Genomic DNA, 21290 nt, shown 5'->3' on the forward strand with positions numbered 1-21290 from the left:
TGACAAAATTATCAGAAAGTTTGGGTCACAATAAATTTTTTAATTTTCTTCAAGTAAAAAAAAAATGAAACCTAATTCTATTGTTAGATTATATGTTCTTTGAATTAAGTTAAAAACAAATTTTAGACCAAGTTGATATTTAATTTCGATAGCACTAAGCCACAAGATTTTCCGTTTTTTCGATTGTGGTTTAAATATAAATAATTTAAATGAATTGTGGTCATTTCGATCTAAATGTTTCGTGACCCATGTCTGTATTATATAAGGGCAACACAAGTAAGTTATTCTTTTGAGTTTATCCTTCAACCGAACATCATCTAAATGTGAATCGCAAAAGTGCTTTCTGCCTGTGATAACCATCATCCGAGCATCGTTAATAAAATTCACTCACCTTGCCCGACTGGTGCGGATGGATCTTGGCCAGGATCTGGCCCTCGTCGTTGTAGAGAATCTCGAAGGGATGTCGGTTGATGGGCGAGTAGTACTGGTACTTGAAGAAACCGAGCGACGTCTGCAGCGAGAAGGCGTGGATGTGACCGCGCGGAGTGGTGAGGCTCTGGAGGGCACCCGCGTCGTCGTACTGCAGCAGGTAGTCCGACCGCCTGGGCGTGGTCACCTTCAACGGCAGCGAGCCGAACATGTCCTTGAAGGCGTACACCATGGTCGATCCGTCGCCGTACTTGATCTCGTTGAGTCGTCCGTTGCGATCGAACGAGTAGGCCTCCTGCAACACGCCCCACTTCCAACTGACCAGCCTGCCGAAGCGGTCATACTCCAGATCCACGTCCGCATAGTCGCCCGACTGCGGACGGAAGCTGATGGGACGCGAGGTGCGGTCGTAGGTCACGTTGAGCAGCTCCTGCTTGTCGTCCACCATCACCACCACCGACTGGGTCTCGCGGTCGTACTCCAAAGTCAGCACATTGTCCCCATTCACGCGCAACTTGCGGCCCACCTCGGTGACGGGACGGGGCGGTCCCGCCTTGTTCGGCTTGCCCGCCTGCAGCGGCTGCTGGCGGCGCACAAAGTAGCGCCACTCGAACCGGTTGGCCAGATCGCCGGCGATTTCGGTGCGCTGCTTGGCCGGCACCGGGTAACTCTCGCCCAGCAGCGGGCTCTGCTCGCCCAGGATGGCATAGGGGGCCACCTCCATCTGGAGGTTATGGCCCCACGGCGTGATGCTCGTGGTGGAGCCGTCCATGTCGACGGTGGTGCGCGATTCGGCGGCACCGTTGCGCACGGTCACGGTGGCACCCTGAATTAACAGCGACATCTCCTTCTGCGCGTTCTCCGACACCTTCACCTGGGCACCCTTGACGCTGAGGTCGAAGCTCAGCTCGATGACGCGACCGGTGGGCGTGACGGCGGAGGTGAGGCGGCCAAACTCATCGTAGTTGTAGACGTAGGAGCGGCCGGTGGAGTCCAGTTTGGTGCGCAGCAGGCCGGTGGGGCCGTGGTACTCGTACGTCACATTGTAGTTGTCCGGCGTGCTCAGCTCGTGCAGCATCTTCATGCGCGTCATGCGCAGGCGGCACTTCTGTCCCTTGGTGTTCTCGATGGAGTTCACCTGCGAGGTGTAGTCGCGCAGCAGGAACACCTTGTTGCCGGCCGCATCGGTCACGGTGCTCAGCTTGCCGTTGGAGGTGTTCACGTTGTAGGTGAACACGTACGTCGTCTCGCCGGTCAGGATGTTGCGCGTGGACACGTGCTGGCCAAAGCGATTAAAGATGTAGATCTCCTGCATGTCCGGCGCATAGATCTCGTACTCGCGCGAGTTACTCGCCTCCGGTATGCTGCTCATCACGGACCGGATGCGGTAGTTGGCCTGATCGGCGATGTGCACATGACCGTCGGGCGTGACGGCCAGCGCGGCGATCGTGTTGAACTTGGCACTGGTGGCCAGATAGTGCTCCGCCTCGAAGCAGTCGCAGCCGCGCTCCAAACAATTGCACTTCGATTCGGCGCCGGCGAACGGAGCGATGCGTCCGTCCGTGCCGATCACACGCACCCTGTTGATGCGCTGCGAGTCGCTCTCGGCCACATACAGCTCGCCCAGCGGCCCGAAGGCAATGGACTGGGGCATCACCAGGGTGGCGTGGGTGGCCAGGTCGGTGTCGTAGGCCGTGGAGGCGGTAGCACAGTGCAGTGGGCGGCCGGAGATGACGCGGACGCGACCGTCGGGTGTCATGCGCAGGATCATGTGGTCGTCGATGATGTGTAGGGTGTTGTCCAGCGGCGATACCGACAGCTCGGTGGGCCAGCGCAGGTGCATCTCCTCCAGCTTGAGTGTGCCCTCGCACGGAATGGGCTTCCAGTGGGACTTGTGCATGTGGTTGCCGATCAGGGTGCTCACGATGCCGTCGCGGTCGACCATGCGGATGTTGGTGCCGTCGGCGAAGTATAGCACATTATCGCTCGAGATGGCTATGCCCTTGGGATAGGCCAGCTTGGCGTCCTTGGCCAGCGCCCCGTCGCCGCAGTGGGCCTCGTCGCCGGGCAGGCACCGCTCGCCGGAGCCCACGACCGCCTCCCAGTTGAGGTCCGGTTGCGAGTAGTCGGCCGTGTCGCGCACCCGGATGATCTGATGCGACTCCGGGTCGGAGACGTACAGCGTGCCGTCGAGCGGACTGAGCGCCATGTGGTAGCGGTACGAGACACGCGTGGCATTCAGTTTGACCACGGTGCGTATGCTGCCGTCGGTCATCACGCGCCGGATATAGTTGAAGTCGCCGACGAAGAGGCTGCCGTCTGGAGCGGCGGCCAGGGCCACGGGTGCCAGCAGGCGCTGCTTGGTGGCCAGGCCGTCGCAGTCGGGACACTCCAGCGGTCGCTGGTGACCATCGCCCATGGTGGTCAAGATGATGCGTGGCTTGTTGCGCAGATAGATGTTCGAGCCGTCACCCTTCTGCAGGATACCCTCGTGGAAGTTGTAGCGGTGGTGGATGTCCAGGTTCCAGCCGCCCACCTCCGAGATGGACATGTCGTGGCCGCTCAGCTTGGTGGTCTGAATGTCCCACACGACGTCCGTACAGTCGGTGTACTGGTAGCCCACCTTCACCGTGGCCGTGGTGACGCCGTACACGCGCTGCCGGTAGATGTTGAGTCGGTTCCATGCGTACGTGAACTTAATGCCCGGATCCGCCTCGAAGACACGCTCGAACAGGATGCCCTCGATCGTGATGCGCAGGTGGATGAGGTGCAGCGAGGCCGGTATGGCGTCTGGGGTCAGCTGCAGCTTAATGGTGGACAGGTAGCCGGCGGCACGCGACGAGTGGTAGACAAGGTTGAGGCCCGTGCCCGGGATCTGGAGCGACTCTTGGATCACCTGCGATTCGGCCAGGATGGCGCTGCGGTCGGGACAGGCGCCCTGGAAACCGTGCTTCCACGAGGCCAACACCACCGGCTTCATTAGGTCGTAGTCGTGGGCGAAGCACGTGTGCGTCGTCGTGCTGGCCAGGCCCTTCTCCTCGGACATGCTCATCACGACCACGTCGATGATGACCACCTCGTTCCACGGCACCTGCACGATGCGCGACTGCGGCCGGAAGGGGGCGCGTCCGAACTGGAGGGTCACAGCACCGCCGCCGTTGACCATCAGGTCGAACCAGCCGTCGTCGCGGGTCAGGGTGAAGCCTTCGAGGAGCGTGGTGGTGGACACTCGCACACCCACCAGGCCCATGCCCAGCGAGGTGACCACGCGCCCTCTGATGACCGCCGATCGACTGCGGAGGACAGAGAACTGGATTAGTCGGGTCTAGCAGGGATGTGGGTGGACTTTGGGGCTTGTCTGGGCATAGATCTAGCTAGTCTAGCAAGCAGTCAAACTATTGAGCAATAAATAAGTACAAATAATAAGAATTCACACACGCACAGAACATAAGACTCGTTTGAACACATAAAGGTATTACAAGTTGAACAATATATATATGTATATATGGTATGTAATGTATGGTATATCTCGGTATGGCTCATGTTTGTGACCTAGCATTGACCTTAGAGAACGAGTTTCCATAGCTTAGATTATTATGTGGTAAACTAAAAACCCAAAGTATGTTGGCCTGGTTGTCTGGATAATCAGTAATCAGTTTGGGCAATAAACTTAAAACAAACTACCAACTGAGCGGCTTATAAGAAGAAACAAAGTTAGCTACACTATAAACGAAATGATAATGACAAGGGTAAAGTGTAATCGTAATGGTAATGATAATGGTTAAGTTTTTCAAAGTAATAGCGAGTGGCGTCGAGGTAACGAGAACAAAAGTATACAAATGTGTACCAAACAACCATTGAGAATCAGTAGAGTAGAGTAGAGTAGTAGTTTTAGTACCGCTTTTCGCTTGCTTACCTTGCATTGAAATAATTCCAAAAAATGCTGTTAGTATTTGGTTTGAATTTCATTTTCGATTAACAAAGAGTACAGGAAACGAGTATCGAGCACCGAGTACCGAGTAGCGAGTAACGAGAGCGTTTAGCAGTCGTTGGGTAATGCAAAGAATTCGGAATTTCATGACGCGTGGCGGGTAGTAGTGTAGTGGTGAGTATGTGCGTATGCGTAATTAGTAGTGGGTGGTAGTATCGAGTAGAAGAGTATAATTTAGTATTATTACAACACGTTTTAGGGAGCGCGTGTAGAGAAGAAAAGAGAGCAGAGAGAAAATAATTGAATTAGCATGGTTGTCTATGGTCTAGTTAAGTGTGTTGATAATTGCCCCCTAGAGCGGATCGTTTAGCTCCGTTTCGATCACACCGAAATCGCGAGAGCCCTCCACAAGGGTCCGAAGCGGTATCTGTGACCTTAGATGGGTACTTAATTCTAACTTATCCGAATACCTAGGGTGCTTACAATGCTCCTTAACTCAATTGCACTTAGAGACTAACTTAGGATGTTTCTGTCTGGGTTCGTTTCAAACAAAGGACATATAGGGTTTTTATTTACAAGATTTAAATGGGATCTTTGGTATGTGGTGTGGTGGGAAATGTTATTTTGGGGGATATTTTTTAGACGAGGGCACGAAAACGAAAAACGTAAATATTTAAACATAGAAAATCATTAAGTATGCAAACTATTTGATTATTATTTTTTTTTTTATAGGTAAGTAGTATATGTATAGTTACAGTAGTGTAACCAACTAGACTCTCGATAATTTACAGTAAAGGTTTTTATCTTGTCTGCCAATGGTGAAAACTATACACAGCCTCGCAACGGCTCGATTTCGGTTGTAACTAAAAAGTGACAAGGGCAAACTGGCTACCAGGAAGCACCTACCTCTCGTTAAATGTCTCCAGCTTGGCGTAGTTCTGCAGGCTGCTCTCGTCGATGAGGAACTTCATCCTCTCGAAGAAGGAGGCCGTGATGGCCGGCGGCTGCTTGCGGAGCAGCACGTCGATGGGCTTCGGAGCCGAAACGCAGAGCTGCGAGGTCTTGCACACATGACTGGCACAGCACTCGGGATCCTCGCAGTCAACCAGGCCATCTGTGAAATTCAAGTTTAAACTAAGTCCATGCTGACCACAACCATGATGACCATGACCAACTCACCCTTGTCGTTGTCCTTGCTGTCGCCACAGTTCAGCTCCAAAGCGATGCCGCAATCCGGTCCGTCCCAGCCCTCGTAGCAGCGGCACTCCCACTGTCCCTCGCCGCTCACGCGGCACTGACCGTGTCCGGCGCAGCTGTTGGGACAGCCCTCGATGGTGCAGTGCTTGCCGTTCCAGCCGGTGACGCACAGACAAGTGCCGTTCTTGCACTGGCCGTGCTCATTGCAGCGCGCGTCGCACAGCCGGGTGTTGCAGTACTCGCCGCCCCACTCCGCGTCGCAGGCACAGGCGTCGCCCTCGCAGCGGCCGTGCTGGCCGCAGTCCAGGTCGCACAGCTCCTTGGAGCAGTCGTCGCCGCTCCACTTGGCCTCGCACGTGCACGTCTGCGTGTCCAGGTCGAAGGTGCCGTGGCCCGAGCAGTCGGGCAGGCACTGCAGCGCATCCTGGTCCATGGTGGCGCAGTCCGGACCCTTCCAGCCCTTCTTGCAGATGCAGGTGCCGTCGGCGCAGAACCCATGGCCCGAGCAGTTCGGATGCGGACAGTCCACTGCGGGAGGAGTCAAGCGGGAAACAGTATTAGTTAGTCAGCTATGGCAGTGAAGTAGACAAGCTGGGGGGAGGGGGAGAGAGAGAGGATCCTAGATCCCGGCACTACCTTCTTCACAGAATTTGCCCTTGTAGCCGCGCATACACTGGCACTTGCCACTGACGCAGTGGCCATGGCCATTGCAGTCGGCCACCTCGCACTCGTCGTGCCGCAGCGAGCACTCCTTGCCCTTCCAGCCCGGGTTGCAGATGCACTCGCCGTTGGTGTACTCGCCGTGCTGCGAGCAGAGCACGGGGCACACGCTCTCGCTGCAGTCGTCGCCCCCGAAGCCAGGGTTGCACTGGCAATGGCCGAGCAGACACTGCCCGTTGCCCGAGCAGCCGTTCGGGCAGTTCTGGGTCATGTCCTCGGCCACGGCCGCGAAAAAGGTCAGCTCCTGCACATCGCCGTCGTCGTTGTAGAGCGAGACGAACCAGTGGCCCGGCTCCATGTAGCGCGTCACCTCCCGCGTGATCGACAGCTGGACGGGGGATTAGCCAAGCGCGATGCAGTGGACGGTTGGGATGCAGCACGAGGCATGAGGCATGAGGGGTGCATGAAAGAGACATGAGTTAGAGTTAGTAGACGATCGGCTATGGGCATTACGGTGCAGTGGCTACTACTTACGTGGGCGGCCCGGGACGTTCGCGTGCTGGCACTGAATCCGCTGAGCACCTCCTTGAAGTGGTACTGGGTGTGAGTGGGCAGGGCGTTGCGCCGGCCATAGACTCCGATGGAGGCGCCACGCGGAATCGTGTAGTCAAACTTGACGTAGGCCGGCTCCGACTGGTAGAACTGCATGTTCCAGTAGCTGTACGGTTGGATCTCCTTGGTCAGTTTCTGGCCGAGCGTGATCTGGCCAAAGGTGGTGCCGTCCGGTGGAAAACTGCGTGCCGGGAATGTTCGAGCTCCTGAAGGTTGGCAGCGGCGGCAAAGCGATCGCAATGTTTTCGTGGGTGCAATGAGGGGTGACAGGGATACAAAGAGGATTAGATTCCTTGTTAGTCATTGATTATGCTTAGTGTATGTATGGTTTGGTAGTGTAGTGTGGCATAGTCTATAGTCCTACTCGATTGTCCCCGCGAAATATACAGTGGGGCTAGTGCTGATGCTGATGCTGATGTGATGCCAGTCTTATATGTACAAATGCAGAACCAATGGAAGATGAGCGGGTTTAGTTAGAGAACAAAGACTAGATGTTAATAGGCTGTACAGCGCTTAGTACGGTTAAGTTTGTGGTTAGACAAAGCGGGGTTAGCAACAAATGCATTGTGCACAATTCACCTTCCAGTATCAGAACTGGCATCACATCAGGACATGCAAACGGTTCACCACCACCACCACCAACAGTGGGTTCAGTATAGGAGGCGACAATGTGGTTATCGATCTCAGTGCTAGATGTGTTAGTAGCGGTGCTTGAGGCAGCGGTATCCCCATCCTCCTTCTCCTCCTCCACGCTGCGAACATGGCTCAAAATGGTCGCCCTTTCCAGGGGAGCTGTTGTCGATGTCGTGGTCGATTGGAGAGAGTCAATGTCAACGCTGTCATCCAAGTAGATGGGCGCCGGAGGCGGGAGACAACTGCAGGGACAGTCGGGCATGCGGGGTGGTGGCTCCGGGGCACAACTGTCCGTGTGGCCTGTCTGGCCTCCCGCTCGCTCGTGGGTCAGCACCTCCTTGATGGTGTGCGGACCTCCTCCCGTGGGCACCTCCACGTGAAGAGTGTAGACCGAGTCGCTGCCCTCGTCGGTGGCGATTGTCAGGTTGAGGAATATGCGTTTGCCCGGCAGATCAACGCGTTCACTCACGTATGGCTTAAGGGGCTTTAGGTGAGGGGGCGGGGTCACTTCCTCGGCGTCCTTCTGCTGCTCTTTGAGCACTTCGTTTTCGCTCCCCACTAATGGCTGAGGTGACTCTTGACCCTTGCCTGCCAACTTCTCCTCCTCTGCCGTCTTGTAAACCTCCTCTTCGTGGGAACTGGGCACCCCATCTAGTTTGACTATGTCGATATCCTCAACTTGCGAGGCATCGCTCATCATCAAATCCGATTCCGTATGATTGGTTTGTGGTGACTCCTTGCTGGGCTGCTGACTTTCCTTACCTTAGATTCCGAAATTTGGGGTGAATATTGGACACAAGTGGCATAGAATTGGATGTTCCGGCTCAGAAAACCTCTTTTACAATACTTTTAAGTAAGCATGCATTGTGATTTGCTACCTATAATCTTAATTTAATATTGCAACTTAGTTTTGGCAGGTAACATCTTTTAACAACGATCGATTTAATTCCGAAATCATTGCAAACACAAGCCTTTGTGTCTAAGATAAAAGCATCGGAAGAATGTTTCCTGAGCCTGAGCCTGAACTGAAGTCGCAATTCTATACCACTCGCTTGGCTCGACTTACAGTCGATGGGCGTTTGATTTATACCTTGTGGGGGTGTGGCTGGTGATGCTGGTGATGCCGGCTCCTCGGTGTCTACCTCATAGTTGTCAGCTAAATCACACTCATTATTGATATCATCAGTGGCAGGTTTCCCTGTCTGCGGCCCCCCAGCCTCCGTGCCTTTGATTTGAAAATCATTTTCAACGCCAGGCTGGCTCGAGACATCGGCGAAAGAGCTCGGAGCTGACTGGGTGATGGTGTTGATTTCAACAATGTCATCGGTGTCACTCCTCGCAGTCGTCTCCGGCGTGGGGCCTGAGCTGCTCTTGTCACTTTGATTATCGTCATCAATAACGGCGAGCAATGTGCTGGTCTCCGTTGCCATCCCAATCGCTTTGAGGAGCTCCTGCTCCTGCTTCTGCTGGTTAATGTGCGCATCCGACTCCGCCTCCGCCTCCGCCCCGTGGTCATATTTCCTACTCTTGTTGACCAGTGTTTTGGCAGCGCTGCGTAAATTGCTGTTTAATGATTTGCCAAATTGTTGCCCCCTCTTGGCTCTTCGGCCGAGCGGATGGGGGCTCTCCGGCTCAACTTCGTCTTCATAGACATAGTCGCTGGGGTCTGAATCGCTCCTTTGGGGACCCAATACACCATCGATTCGGGGCGAAGTTTGCTCGACGTCTGGCGGGTTTTTGTCCGGGGTGGAATACTTTTCAGTCGTCTGCTGGTGGAGGCTTTCGATTGTAATTAAGTCGCTGAAAGTTTCGTCTGTAGCCACATCATCTTCGTCCTGTCCCTCGATTAAGCTTCGTCGTCGACGGCGTCGTTCCTTACCTCCTGCCCCACTGACTGACAGCTGCGTTGACATTGCTCTTCCTACAGGTAAACAAAGCGAACGAATCGAATCGAAAAGGACAGGGGAGTGCTTTAGGCGCACAAAGTGCCCTTGCGGCAGGGCGCTCCGTCCAAAGCCAGCCCGTTCCCACACCTCTTTAAATTAAGCGTTAAATGTGTTTTTAATTCAATCCCAGTTGTCTAGCTCTGAGCCGGTTAAAGAGGGCTTTGAGTGGGAGAAAGCGATATATCTCCTAACAATTCGAAGAAAACGAAGAATGCCACGGCAGTGGCATTGAAAACTTTCGACTGCTGTCAATTCCGTAAAAGTAATTAATGCAATATTTTAGCCCGACAAATCCCAAAGAACGCGCTCAAGTTGAACTTTAATTGAAAGAAATGAGAAGGCGTTCCGAGAAATAATGAAAACGGCATTCGCATAATCCCTATCCGACGTAGGCGTCTGTCTTTCTGTCAGGCGCAAACTTCAAGCTAAAAAATCCAGCAAAAACAATAAACTTTTTGTCTCTGCCGGAGGGCGCTAAGCGCTAAATACTCCGACGTCTTGGCTTTCTCCCACTCCCAGTGCTTTGCGAAACTTGCGAAAACTCATTTAAAAATAATTAAAAGTTGTGCATAATTACCTCCATTATTGGCATTCGCCAGAGACGAGGACAGCGACGGCGACAGCGAGGATTGTGAGGAAGACGTGGCCGCCGAGGACGTGGCCTCCGCGGAGGCGGACGTCGACTGTAGGCCCTGGGCGGTGCCGCTGTTCGAGGTGGCCGTCGTCACGGTGGCCGCCGACGATCCGCCTGACACGGATCCTGCGCCACCGCCGCCGCCTCCACCTGCCACTCCCAGTCCCGATTGTCCCTGGGCCAGTCCTCCGAGGCCGGTGCCGGTGCCGATGCCAATGCCTTGTCCGTTCTTCGCGCGCACCGAGGAGTTGTGGAGCTTGGAGAGGTCCGTGTTCGTGCTCTTGGCAGCCGTGACCTCGGAGGCCTCGTTGCCGACTAGAACGGTGCAGGGCGCCGACTGGGTCCAGTGCAGGCCGCCGAAGGTGGTCAGCAGGATCAGCATGAGCACGCCGACGAGCAGCGCCGAGATGGCGACGACGCTCACCCAGGGCGAGGAGCAGCGGGCGGCCAGGTCCTTGCGGAAGTTCATCGGCGCCGAGTAGTGGTGGGCGGGCAGTCCGTTCATGACGCTGCGCGGCGGCAGCACAGGACCCATGCAGCCCTGTGTGCTCCGCTCGTAGCCCTTCAGCGTGTCCTTCGTGGGGGTGGAGCAGGCCGAGCCGCTCTTGAAGTCGATGGGTGAGCCCTTGTTGATGTCTGCAACGGGAGAAGGTGGGTGGGTGGCACCGGGTTAGTAATCGATTCGAGCATTTGACCGTGCGATTTCCCATTTAAGTCCAGTTCGGACCCCGTAAGCCCCGTAAGTCCCGTTTCCCGGGGAAACCACAAGCCCGCGGGGGTGGTCTGCGCACACTATTGTATTTTGCTTATCGCCATTTGGCGCAAATTTCATTTGTATAAAAGGATTTGCACAAGGATAACAAACTGACATTCAACATAACCTCAAACAAACGAGACGACAGACAGAACAAAGCTGAAAACGGTGAAAAAAGTTCAAAAAATGAAGTGCAAAAGGACGAGGCGAAATGAAACGGACCAACTGCGAATGAATGGATGAAGTAAGCAGCGCAAATGACCAGCGACAATGACGCTGGCAAAACAGGGAAATGATAAAAAAAAAGGAGCAGAAAGGCTGATGATGTGGATCCAGGGGTGGCCTAGGATGTGCTGTGGTGCGGTGTGCTGGGCCATGAAGTGAAGTGAAAAAAGGCAACGCCGCCGAACGGCTAGAGCGGTGACAGCACCAGGATCGAAGGACCAAAAGACCGAGGACAGCGAAAGTTGAAATCATTTGTTGATGCCACGATGATAATTCGATTATGTGACATGGAGCGGCCGCAAAGGGTGGCTTTCATTGGAGCTGAGGACCCTTCCCCCCTTCCTCCAGTGACTGGGAAATGGTCTCTTCCGATGACTGGGCGCAGCAGTCAGCTGGACAGGAGTCCAGGTCAACTCGCTGGCCCGCTCACTTTCACGCAATAAATTTGGGGCGCTCGTTTTTCGAGGTTTCGCATGCTATCAATGGCAACGCGGCTAAACATTCTGCGGCAGACGGTCCAACTACTGGCGACATGTGGCTTAAATGCGAGCGAGCGAGTGTGGACAAACGTTCGCTTTCACGAAAAATCGTTGTAATTTCTGGCTGTGTGGAAGCCCCAAGCCCATAAGAGCATAGTTTGGACGCTTTTTGGACTAACCCAAATCTCCCCCATCCCTGTCTCCTGCCTGCCTTTGTGTGTGCCCAATGATAGCGTGAATAATGTCTGCGTCATTTTTTTTACGCCATTTGCGGGAATGTGCGGATGAGTATTAAAGACGCCCACTAAGCGCATACGGGATGTTAGATTTATTTAATGTCAAGATCTCTCCATATGTGCGCGGGGTCTGGGTCTGGATGGCATAAATGTCCAAGGAGGAGATCCCCAATCCAGTGGGGACTGGATGCGGATGGGACTGGCAAGGTTAAGTCGAGAGTTCTGTCCGAGCCCCAGAGTTAGTTGCCTCGTTAAGGGGGCGTGGCCGGCGGGCGGGGCGGGCAGTTTTTATGACCGAAACGTGTGGTGAGGGAGGCAGGCTGTAGTATTTGTGTGTGAATAATTAACGAACGCATAATAGCAGTCAGCAGTCGGTAGTCGGTAGTCGGTAGTCGGTAGTGGGAGCTGCTGGGCCAATGACTGATATAAATTCACACAAGTTAATGGGCGCTGGATGCTTTTAAAAAAAGGAGGCTCCGCTTCCCTTCGGAAGTGTTTGCAGGCTGATGAGATGAAAGTGCTGCGGGGTCATTAAACGTAATGGCAGAAACGACAAAGTATGCCCGATAAATGGCAGCTAACGCCCACACGGGGTCAATTTATCGGCCAAATAGATCACAAATATGTCTGCTTTAGCTCGTTTCTGCTCCGCAAACGACCCAATCCCAATCACTTCGGCCTGATCTCTCACCCCAGTTGCTTGAACCCTCGGCCTGATTGCAGCATTCGAATAAATTCAATGAACTCTTAGGTGTTCGCTGTGATTAGCCCTATCGCCTTGGCAAACTGGCAACCGGGACATTAAAGTTCGGTTTATTAATTTCATTCCATTTTATTACACTGACATTTTATGCAAAATGCGGATTAAGCCTGCGGCCGTTTTATGAACCCGAGAGTAAATCGCTTAAATTAAAACAGCACAGCAGCCAGTAAGTGTGGTGGTGGGATTGGCGATATTTTAGCAGCGTCGGCAGCGCCGACAACAATAAAAAGTATAAATAGTGTGGCAAACGCAGCTGGCAGTAATGGCGAGCGTATAATGTGTCGTTGTGTCCTTCGGTGGGTGTCAACCCTCGGGGGCAACAAGCTGGCGCCTGCACACCCCCTCGGCAAGCCCACTCAAATGTGATTTATGCTGCGTGCAATTTAACATTTTTAATAATATTAAAATTACAAATTTAAGCATATCCCACTTGTGTGTGAGCTCGCTCCAAGGTGTTGTAGTCCAATAAACTGCCTAAGCTGCTGGGACGAGAGGTGCCCAGGTGCCGAGGTGCCGATGTGCGAAGGCAGGCCGAAAAGGCAGAGCAGTGAGTGGCCTGATTTCATTTTAATTGGCTTTCCAGGCGGATGGATTTCGTCCTACCAGTCCTCCACTTGACTCTCAGTGCGCCCGAAGATGAAATCAAGGTGCAAGACAAGTGCTTCGACTATGGAATACCCTTTTGGTGCACTATTTTGTGACTATGAACTAACTATTTTTCAGATCCTAACTTATGATTGTGCTACTTGTTAGCCTGAAATGCCATCCCCACCCTGTTATTTAAATCCTAACAAATATGATGATATGATGAACTTGAAAGCAAACATTTGAAATTCTTCTGCATGTTATTAAAAATGATTTCAAGTGTGGAAAAGAAGCAAGGCTAACAGACCGAGGAATTAGGCGGATACCGAACATGAACTCTGTCCCAGAAGATCCAAAACCTATTGAGATTCAATACGTTGTTAAAGGCAGTGCCTTTTGCGAGGATTTTGGCCCAACTCCCATCAGTTGGGCACACGCAACAATTGTGTGTTAAGTACTTTTTGAGTAATTGCCTTTTCGGAGTCCAGACTGGGCTGGCTCGGTGGTCCTGGCTACAACCAATTTGCATAGCCGTTAATGAACATTTGCTAATATTTTGAGCACTAAAAAACAACGCCATTAAATGGAAGGTGCCACGCCCCCTTCCCATTCCCACTCCGGGTTCTGGGCGCCAAAGCGTGCGACAATCAAATAAAAGTACATGAAAAACACATAAAGGCACATAAAGGGGTATTCAGCTTGGGCTCTGTATTTTTTTTGTTATTCCTCGCATTTTAATGGCAAAGCGCGACGATTGCTTGAAACAAACAGGTGAACGAGCGTTGGAGGACGAGGATGAGGACGAGGACGAGGGCATTGGGAGCTCCCGCCATGTTGGTAATGGAGTTTGCAAACAAACATGGCCGCCGGGGAAAAATCACATAATTTACACGTTTGCATTTAAGTATTAAGTGGGCTGGGCTGGAAGGGCGGCAAAGTGTTTCGTTTACTTTTACCGCGTTTGTTGGCGAGGCGAGGCTCAGCAGTTGTTCGACGCTATAAGTGTGTATAGGTATTTTGGGGTTGTGCCCTGGCTCCGACTGAGTTTTATGTGCTCAGGAAGCAATTTTTGGGTCGACTTTATTGCCCCTGTCGTCGTCATCGGTGTTGATGTTGATTTTAAAGCGTTTAATGGCCTAACTTTGCTGTGTGTCCCGGTCTAAATTGAAAAGAAAACGCCCGAAAACTGGTTCCGGGCGAGTGAAAGATGAAGATTCAGCAGCAGGCAGAAGATCTGGGTTTATGTGTTTGAACAAAGTGTTGGGATTTCCAGAGATTTGCCTTGGAATTTGTTGGGGTTGGATTTTTGGGCCCAGGCAAGGGGCTGTGCGCGAAAAGGGCTGTGATGGATTGACAATGGGACGGAAGGCCGGGAGCCTTTGGGGGTGCAAAATGTAGGACACGAAAGGTGCAGAGAATCCCTGTGAGCGTGAGTGAAAACTGCCATATTCCCTATACAAGTACTACCAATCCCGCATTCATGGGCCGCTTATTATGGTAGGCATAATGCAGAAACACCCTGCTCCGTTCGTAATTACACCCGCAAGTGGCCACAAATTGCGATACTGCGAACGGCTTTTCCGCCTCGGCCTTTGTTGTTCGTTCGGCTGCTTATAATCAAAAATTCCATTTAAAACTTTAAACTCATTACTAAATGTTTAATGTACGCTCGTTTCACGCTCGCCCTGCTGTTGTTGTTGTTGTTGCTGTTGTTTTTATTGTTGCCACCGTTGCTGCGTTGAGCGATAAATCAACACAAAAAAATACTGCAATTTGTTAGGCGCACAAAGACAGCAAGACAGACCGACAGACCGTCAGACAGACAAGGACAATAAAGTACTGAAGACTGGGGACTGAGGATTGAGGCCCTCTAACGATGCGGCAACCTGTCGACGTTCGTGAGGAGACCCAAAACCAAAAGGGTCGCAGTTCTTGGCGCCATATTGTTTCAAGCAGGCGGCGCACAGCGGGCGACCTGAGCACCGCCTCAAGCTCTAATCAAGTGTGTGGGCGGATGGCGCATCTACATTCCACATTCCGGGCTCCGGGTTTCGGGCTCCGGATTCCGGGTTCCGGATGGCGGCTTTAAGGCCGCGCCAAGAAGAGTGTCACTCGGGTGGGGGGAGCAAACTTTCGGCACGATTTGCATGTAAATTAATTGCCCTTGCCGTGTGCCCGTGTGCCCGTGGCCCGCAGCCATGCAGCGGGATTTTTTTTTTTGCTGCTTAAGCCACCCTCGGGGCGAGATAAGTCGTATAAATTATAGCAATTTAATAAGTTTTAAATATACGCATCCGGCTGACTCGGTCTCGGTCTCGGTCTCTCTTTGTCTTTGTCTTTGTCTGTCTCCCGAAAAGTTGGCACAATCTTGCAGAAAAGTTTGCGCGCACTCCATGCTCCAGTCTCCCAACTCCCGACTCTAGACTACAGACTCCTGACTACAGGTTGCCCTGGCTCTGTTCAGCTCCCGGTGCTATAACTCAAGACAGAAACTGTTGCCGATTAAAATTGTCGGTTGGGCATTAATTTTATGTCACGATGCGCTCGCAGCCGACGTGCCGTGTGATAAGGTGGCGACTCTTCTGCTGCTTCGGAGTGTCTAGATGTCTGGATGTCGGGGTCTCTGGTTGTCTGGGGGTAGCTCTTTACAGTTCAGTTTTGTGCCCGCTCTAAATGGGTTTATGCAAGTGTGAAAATAAGTCTCTTAATGGCCAGGGCGGGCAGTTAATGAGTTGAAAGTGGCGGGGCACGTGGATAATGCTCCTTTGTCCGCCCCACGGACCATTCGCCGCCTGCTCCCCAGGTCCTTTCATTTTTCTTCGCCTTTTTTGGGGCTGGTGGGGGGGGGAAAACAAAACTTAATTTGTTGTTGCAGGTGAGACGAATAAATTATTTGATAACAGTTTCAGTTTTCCCAGCATAAATAAAGATTTCTCGAGCGTTCGCCTTTGTTTGCCGAGCGAAGCTGGGGGGCGTGGCATGGCGGGTGGCTTGTTTACCGTTAGTCGCTTAATGCCCGGCTTAATAGTGTAGGGTAGCTCAAGCTCTGTCTTCTCCGTGTTCGGTTGTGTGTCCTGGCCAAATATTGGCTCAGATTAAATTTTATGCCAGCGGACTTGTGCTCCCACCCACTTCCCAGCTTGGTCGGTCTCACGTGTAATTGGACACGTAGGGATGGCATTTGACTTGACTTTTTTACTTCTATGCCTGCTTACATGGGCATTGCAGTGCGACTGCCTGCATGTAATTACAAAGCAAAAGTTTCGCATATAATTTCTACAAAAACGGAAAACTTTTTCAATAACAAAAATTTGCACAAACAAAACGAAAAATGAAACGAGCAGAAAGCGCAATAGAGAAGGACACAAATGGCAATGCCGAAAGGCAACAGTGAAAAAGTTTGCAATAAAAACGCCAATGGCCAGAACGACGTCACACAAGTGCTTATAGAGGGGCGTGGCGGGGGAGGCGGTGGCGGTGGCGGGGGTGGGTACGTGAGGTGCCTGAGCAATGCAAATGTTTAATAAACTTTTTCAAATAAAAATTTATCTACGTTGACGTGCAATTGTTGGGCCAATTAAACAGCTGAGCAGAGCACGGTGAGGAGGTAGCATCGAAAGGACATGGCTTTGCCTTTTGCAACGTGCTCTGTCCAGGAGCATCCTGGCTCCTGGTGGCTCCTCTGATCCTCTTTCGAGGGTCGAAATTCGCTTATAATTACGACGCGTGTAAATTAGTGCTTAACGGCCGGAGGATAGTCGCCTCTTGTCTGCAGCTTGGCATTTCCGGTTTTAAATTTAATTAGCTCTATATGCTTGCATAATTTTCCCGCTGGTTTTGGGGGAAAAAGCGGCCCGCTTTTGGCAAACTAATAACAATAATTGCGATAAAGCCAGCATTAAATGCAGTGCAATAAAAGGCCGCAAAAAAAAGTGTACATTTTAATTACGCATTTAAATTTGTTTGTTTGTTTGTTGTTATTCGGGCCGCAGCGAAGGTAAAAATAAATGCTGGGGATGCCTTTTGTTTTCGATTTAATGAACTGTGAAGCGCAGCCATATTTATTGCGTACTTTTTTGCGTTATTGTTTATTTGCACGTTTGTTGCTTTTTTTTTTGTTGGCTTCGGTGTTTTTTTGCGCTTTCTGTGTGCACCTTTATCATTTAAATGCATTTAATTTGAATTACTGTAAGCGTTATTTTATCATCGTTATTATTTGCATTATTTTTGTTTTCTCCCCTTGACTTTCCGATCGCAGGTCGGTATCCTATTTTACAGTCAATAAACATTGTCAGCCTTATCGCCTTAATTGAAATTAGTTCCGTGCATCTGTGGCAGTCAGGGTAGAAAGTCTATCAAGAGATCTGCTCGCAGAAGATTTTATATACTGCAGAATAAACTGTGTGAAAGCGCAGCGCTTGGGCTGTGGATTCGTCATATCCATGACTGGCATACAATCATTAAACGGCAGCTGCCTGTGCGGACATCAATTATTGTCTCATAAAAAGTAATTTATATTAAAATCAAACCGCTTATAATTTCATTATGTTGATATATACAAGTGAGCGGAGTCTGTGGGGTGCTGGGCGATGCATTGCGATGAGGGCGCAATGTGCGGCCATTAAAGTTTGCCGCGGCAGACATTTTGTAATAAAGTTTGTGTTAATTAACGCACACAGCTGCAAAAAGCATTGAGCGGGCGTCCTGTTGGAGCCACCCCCGCTCCCCCGCTCCCCCGCGAACCCCCACGACGACCAGAACATGCACTTGCAATATTTAAATTCAATTGCATACTTTCGAGCGCACTCGTTTGTTTGGACGGCCACATGGCGCATACTTAATGAACCATGGCCTGTTCCGCTGCATATTTTATTTGCTCTCTGGCTTGTGACTGAAATACCTGCATTAAAATAACAGCGCGTCAGGCGCAACAGAGCATTGCGCTTTTTCCATCCATAAACGGCGCACTAATAAAAATCATAGCGAAAAAATTGGTTTGCCATTATATTTAATAAAGTTAAACCGACGGCGACAACGAGTCGGGGTGATTGTGAGGAAAATCGAAAGGAAAAACTCGGCAAATCTCAGTGCCAGTGGCCTCGGTGTGTGTGTGTGAGTGAGTGTGTGAAATCGCCAATTGCCTGCCTAGTGGCGAGTGTGATGAGGTCAATTTCAGTTGGCTGAGTCGCGTTGAGCACGGGAAACGGAGAAAAACGGAGGAAAACGGAGGAAAGTAGAGGAAATCGGAGAAAAAAAGGCTGGGGTTAATTCTAACATTGACTTTGGCTTATGCCTTCTGAGGCTCAGCCCTATTTTGCCGTTCTGTAGGGGAGCATAAATAGATTAAGTGTGATTAAAATTGTCATTAACATTTCCCTGGGCTTTGGCGTGTCAATTAATATTGCTTTAATATTATTGCCAATAATTGTCATAATTCGTGTTTTTTCTTCCTGTTTTTCACTAAAACTGCCATTATTTATGAGGGCCCATTGTTGTTGCTATTTGACCATTTTTATGGCATTTAATTGTTTTAATTGCGTGCAACAATGGCCATTAAATATGCGCAACAACAACGGCTATAAGAGCATCCAAAGCCGAAATGGATTTGACATTATGAAATTTATGAAATTAATAATTTTTCTATGACCGGCTCTAATTGTCAGGCGAATTAATTATATTACAATTTGATTTTTTTTTAGGCCAACAACCGACGTTCACCGCTCTAACCCCAAAAGCCCTTTAATTGTGGTAGGATGTAAAGTTGATGGCCAGTCGAGTTGCCTTTGAGCCGGTGGCCACAGAGTTATGGGCTTCAATAAATTAATGTAAAATTATTAACTGACAAACGGTAAAATGATGGCAATTTATGCCGGCCCATAAAATGGCGCATTTATTGGCCGATAACCGAGAGGCCAAAGTGTTGGCATATATTAATACTAATATCGGGGACACTAATTCGGATTAGCAATTCCGACATTAATGGCCTTTAAATTGCTTGCTGATTTGATCCACTCACACGTTGGCGAAGTCTTTAAAGTTTGCCTCCTTAAACCCGTATCATACGTACCTGAAAGGAGAAGAGAATCGAAAAGTTTTATGAGTACGGATGAATTTAATTGCCATTCTAGAAGACTGTGACCAAAAAAAAAAGGGATTTTATAGCATTTCAATTTGCATTTTGCTCCATTCGTAGCTTTTGCAAACATGGCATACGCAATCATTCTCAAAGTCAACAGCGTGACTGCCCTTTTTCTACCTCTTTCTACCTCTTTCTTTCCCCCCCAACCCGCGGCACTGCTACATTTTCTTGTGAACTTATTTATTACGATCATGGCATGTTCGCCATGAACTAAACCCCTGCTCCGCTGCTGCACTTTAAAAGCCATTAAAACGGCAAACAGGCTGCCCGAGTTGTCCACGGATTCCCCGAAATGTTTCCCCCTCCAAAGTGCCCCCCCACCGCACTCTGCGTCCAGTCGGCGCTGTTAATTTCATCAGAGCTACTGGTAATTGCGTGTATGGAGTTGCAGTTCCCGGCAGGATAGCATCAGCAAGAGCTGCAGGAGCAGGAGAAGCAGTCTCAGTACCCAGAAGTCAGACACAGCCTTCTGTGGCTCCCTGTTTGGGTCCTGTTTTTCCGTCCAAAAAATATGCAATAAAAGGGGGCTTTGGGATTGGGCACTGTGAGATGGGCAATGGGATATGGCCACAAGGGTGGCTCTGGACGGGATTGGATGCCATTGCCCACCGACTGGCTACAATTTATTATATTAAGTATTAATGTTGGTCCTCGCTTTGCTCCCGGTGTGTATATATGTGTGTGTGTGTTTGTGTATATGTGTCTGCATAATCCGAAAGCCAAAAGTAATTATATTAAGTAATTGATGAATTTGCCTTTTTCCGCGACGAGTCACGCCCCTTCCCGCGCCCACTCACTCAGGCCGTAGTTATCGGGCAGAAAGAGCCTGCGGATGTGGATGTGGATGTGGATGTGGGTGTGTGTTTGTGTGTACGACCAGAACAAAACAGAACCAATGCCAGACGATTGGTAGACAGAAGGTTGGACAGATGATGGCATAGTTCGGCGGCCACAACCGAGGGCAAATAAAATTTAATAAAGCGGCAAATAAAAATTTATTGTGTGTCATTTTAGGCGCACTGCGACAGCACCAAACGACATACCCATCGCCATCGCCAACGACATCGCCATCGCCATCGAGCGACAATGACCGACAATATTTTGATTTGCTCATCGGATAGGCGGCAATTTCCGGTCGACGGGGCTCCGAAGCTCCGAGCTAAGCTTAATGCGCTCTGGAGATGCTGTTCAAGCCATTTTTTCGACCAGCTCTTCAAGATTTATTTGCACATTTAAAATTTGATTGAAATAAATTGCTCTGTTTATGGAGATATGCACTGGCTGGCGAGGGTGGATAGGGGGGATAGGGGGATATGGGGTAAAAAGGGGGCGGATGAGCATCTGTGGGGGTTGCATTCCGAATTTTGGGGGTTGCGCGTGTCACCTTGATGGATTGCGCTCGAATTGCCTCAAAGTTTAAAATGAAAAAAACGGATTTGGGGAGCATGGGTTCTTGATAAATGGAGTGCACTGCTGGGAGGGGCTTTTCCTTTCCCAGTGGAAACTCATTACCAAATCGAAACGAAACACTCAAAAGTATATACTTTGATAATGGCACATTTTATGGTCACTTATCGGAGGCGTCGCAGACAATAAACGCCAGTATAACCGTTTGTTGCTCCAAAGCGAGTGAGTATAATGATGCCGGGACCAAACTTTCGCGCTCTTATCGCAAAGGAGTAGAGTATAAGCAATGACCAGGAGCAGCGCCCAAAGGAGCGGCAAAGAAAAGTTGCGAAAATTTATTGGCGAAATTGGCCAAAGTCGAAGGAACTTTAACGAAACGATACCAAAGTTTATTACTCAATTACAAAACCATCAAAATGAAAACGAAATGAAAACGAAACGAAACGAAACGAAACTCTTGCAGAGAGCAGAACGAAATCCGAAAGATAAATGAAATTGATAAGCGCGTAATTTATGTTTGGATTTCGTTTTATTCTGTCATTAACGCACAGTTGCCTCGCCCAGTCAAAGTCTCTCCCTCCTCCCTCCCCCATCGATTGTGTTTTGTATTTGGGTTGTTCTTGGCCGGATTGCGACTTGGCTGGCACGCTCTTCCTTCAT

The 21290-nt window shown here is 50.5% G+C and overlaps 1 protein-coding gene across 5 annotated transcripts in view; it reads right to left on the reverse strand.

The window, feature by feature from the left end:
- Positions 1–21290, reverse strand: part of LOC108143131 (teneurin-m) — a 121643-nt gene that overhangs the window by 5885 nt on the left and 94468 nt on the right. Inside the window, exons 3-11 of one of the 5 annotated variants that reach the window (XM_017267371.2) lie at positions 9986–10678; positions 8553–9383; positions 7409–8224; positions 6752–7035; positions 6194–6605; positions 5540–6085; positions 5267–5474; positions 4346–4372; positions 392–3722 (exon numbers count right to left, since the gene is read on the reverse strand). In XM_017267371.2, the coding sequence (XP_017122860.1) occupies positions 392–3722; positions 4346–4372; positions 5267–5474; positions 5540–6085; positions 6194–6605; positions 6752–7035; positions 7409–8224; positions 8553–9383; positions 9986–10678 (7148 nt within the window). The remainder of the gene's footprint in view (positions 1–391; positions 3723–4345; positions 4373–5266; positions 5475–5539; positions 6086–6193; positions 6606–6751; positions 7036–7408; positions 8225–8552; positions 9384–9985; positions 10679–21290) is intronic. The other 4 variants (XM_017267372.2, XM_017267373.2, XM_017267374.2 and 1 more) reach the window with 4 other exon arrangements.

Source organism: Drosophila elegans, unplaced genomic scaffold, assembly GCF_018152505.1.
Source record: "Drosophila elegans isolate 14027-0461.03 unplaced genomic scaffold, ASM1815250v1 contig_208, whole genome shotgun sequence".
NCBI classification, from domain to species: Eukaryota; Metazoa; Arthropoda; class Insecta; order Diptera; family Drosophilidae; genus Drosophila; species Drosophila elegans.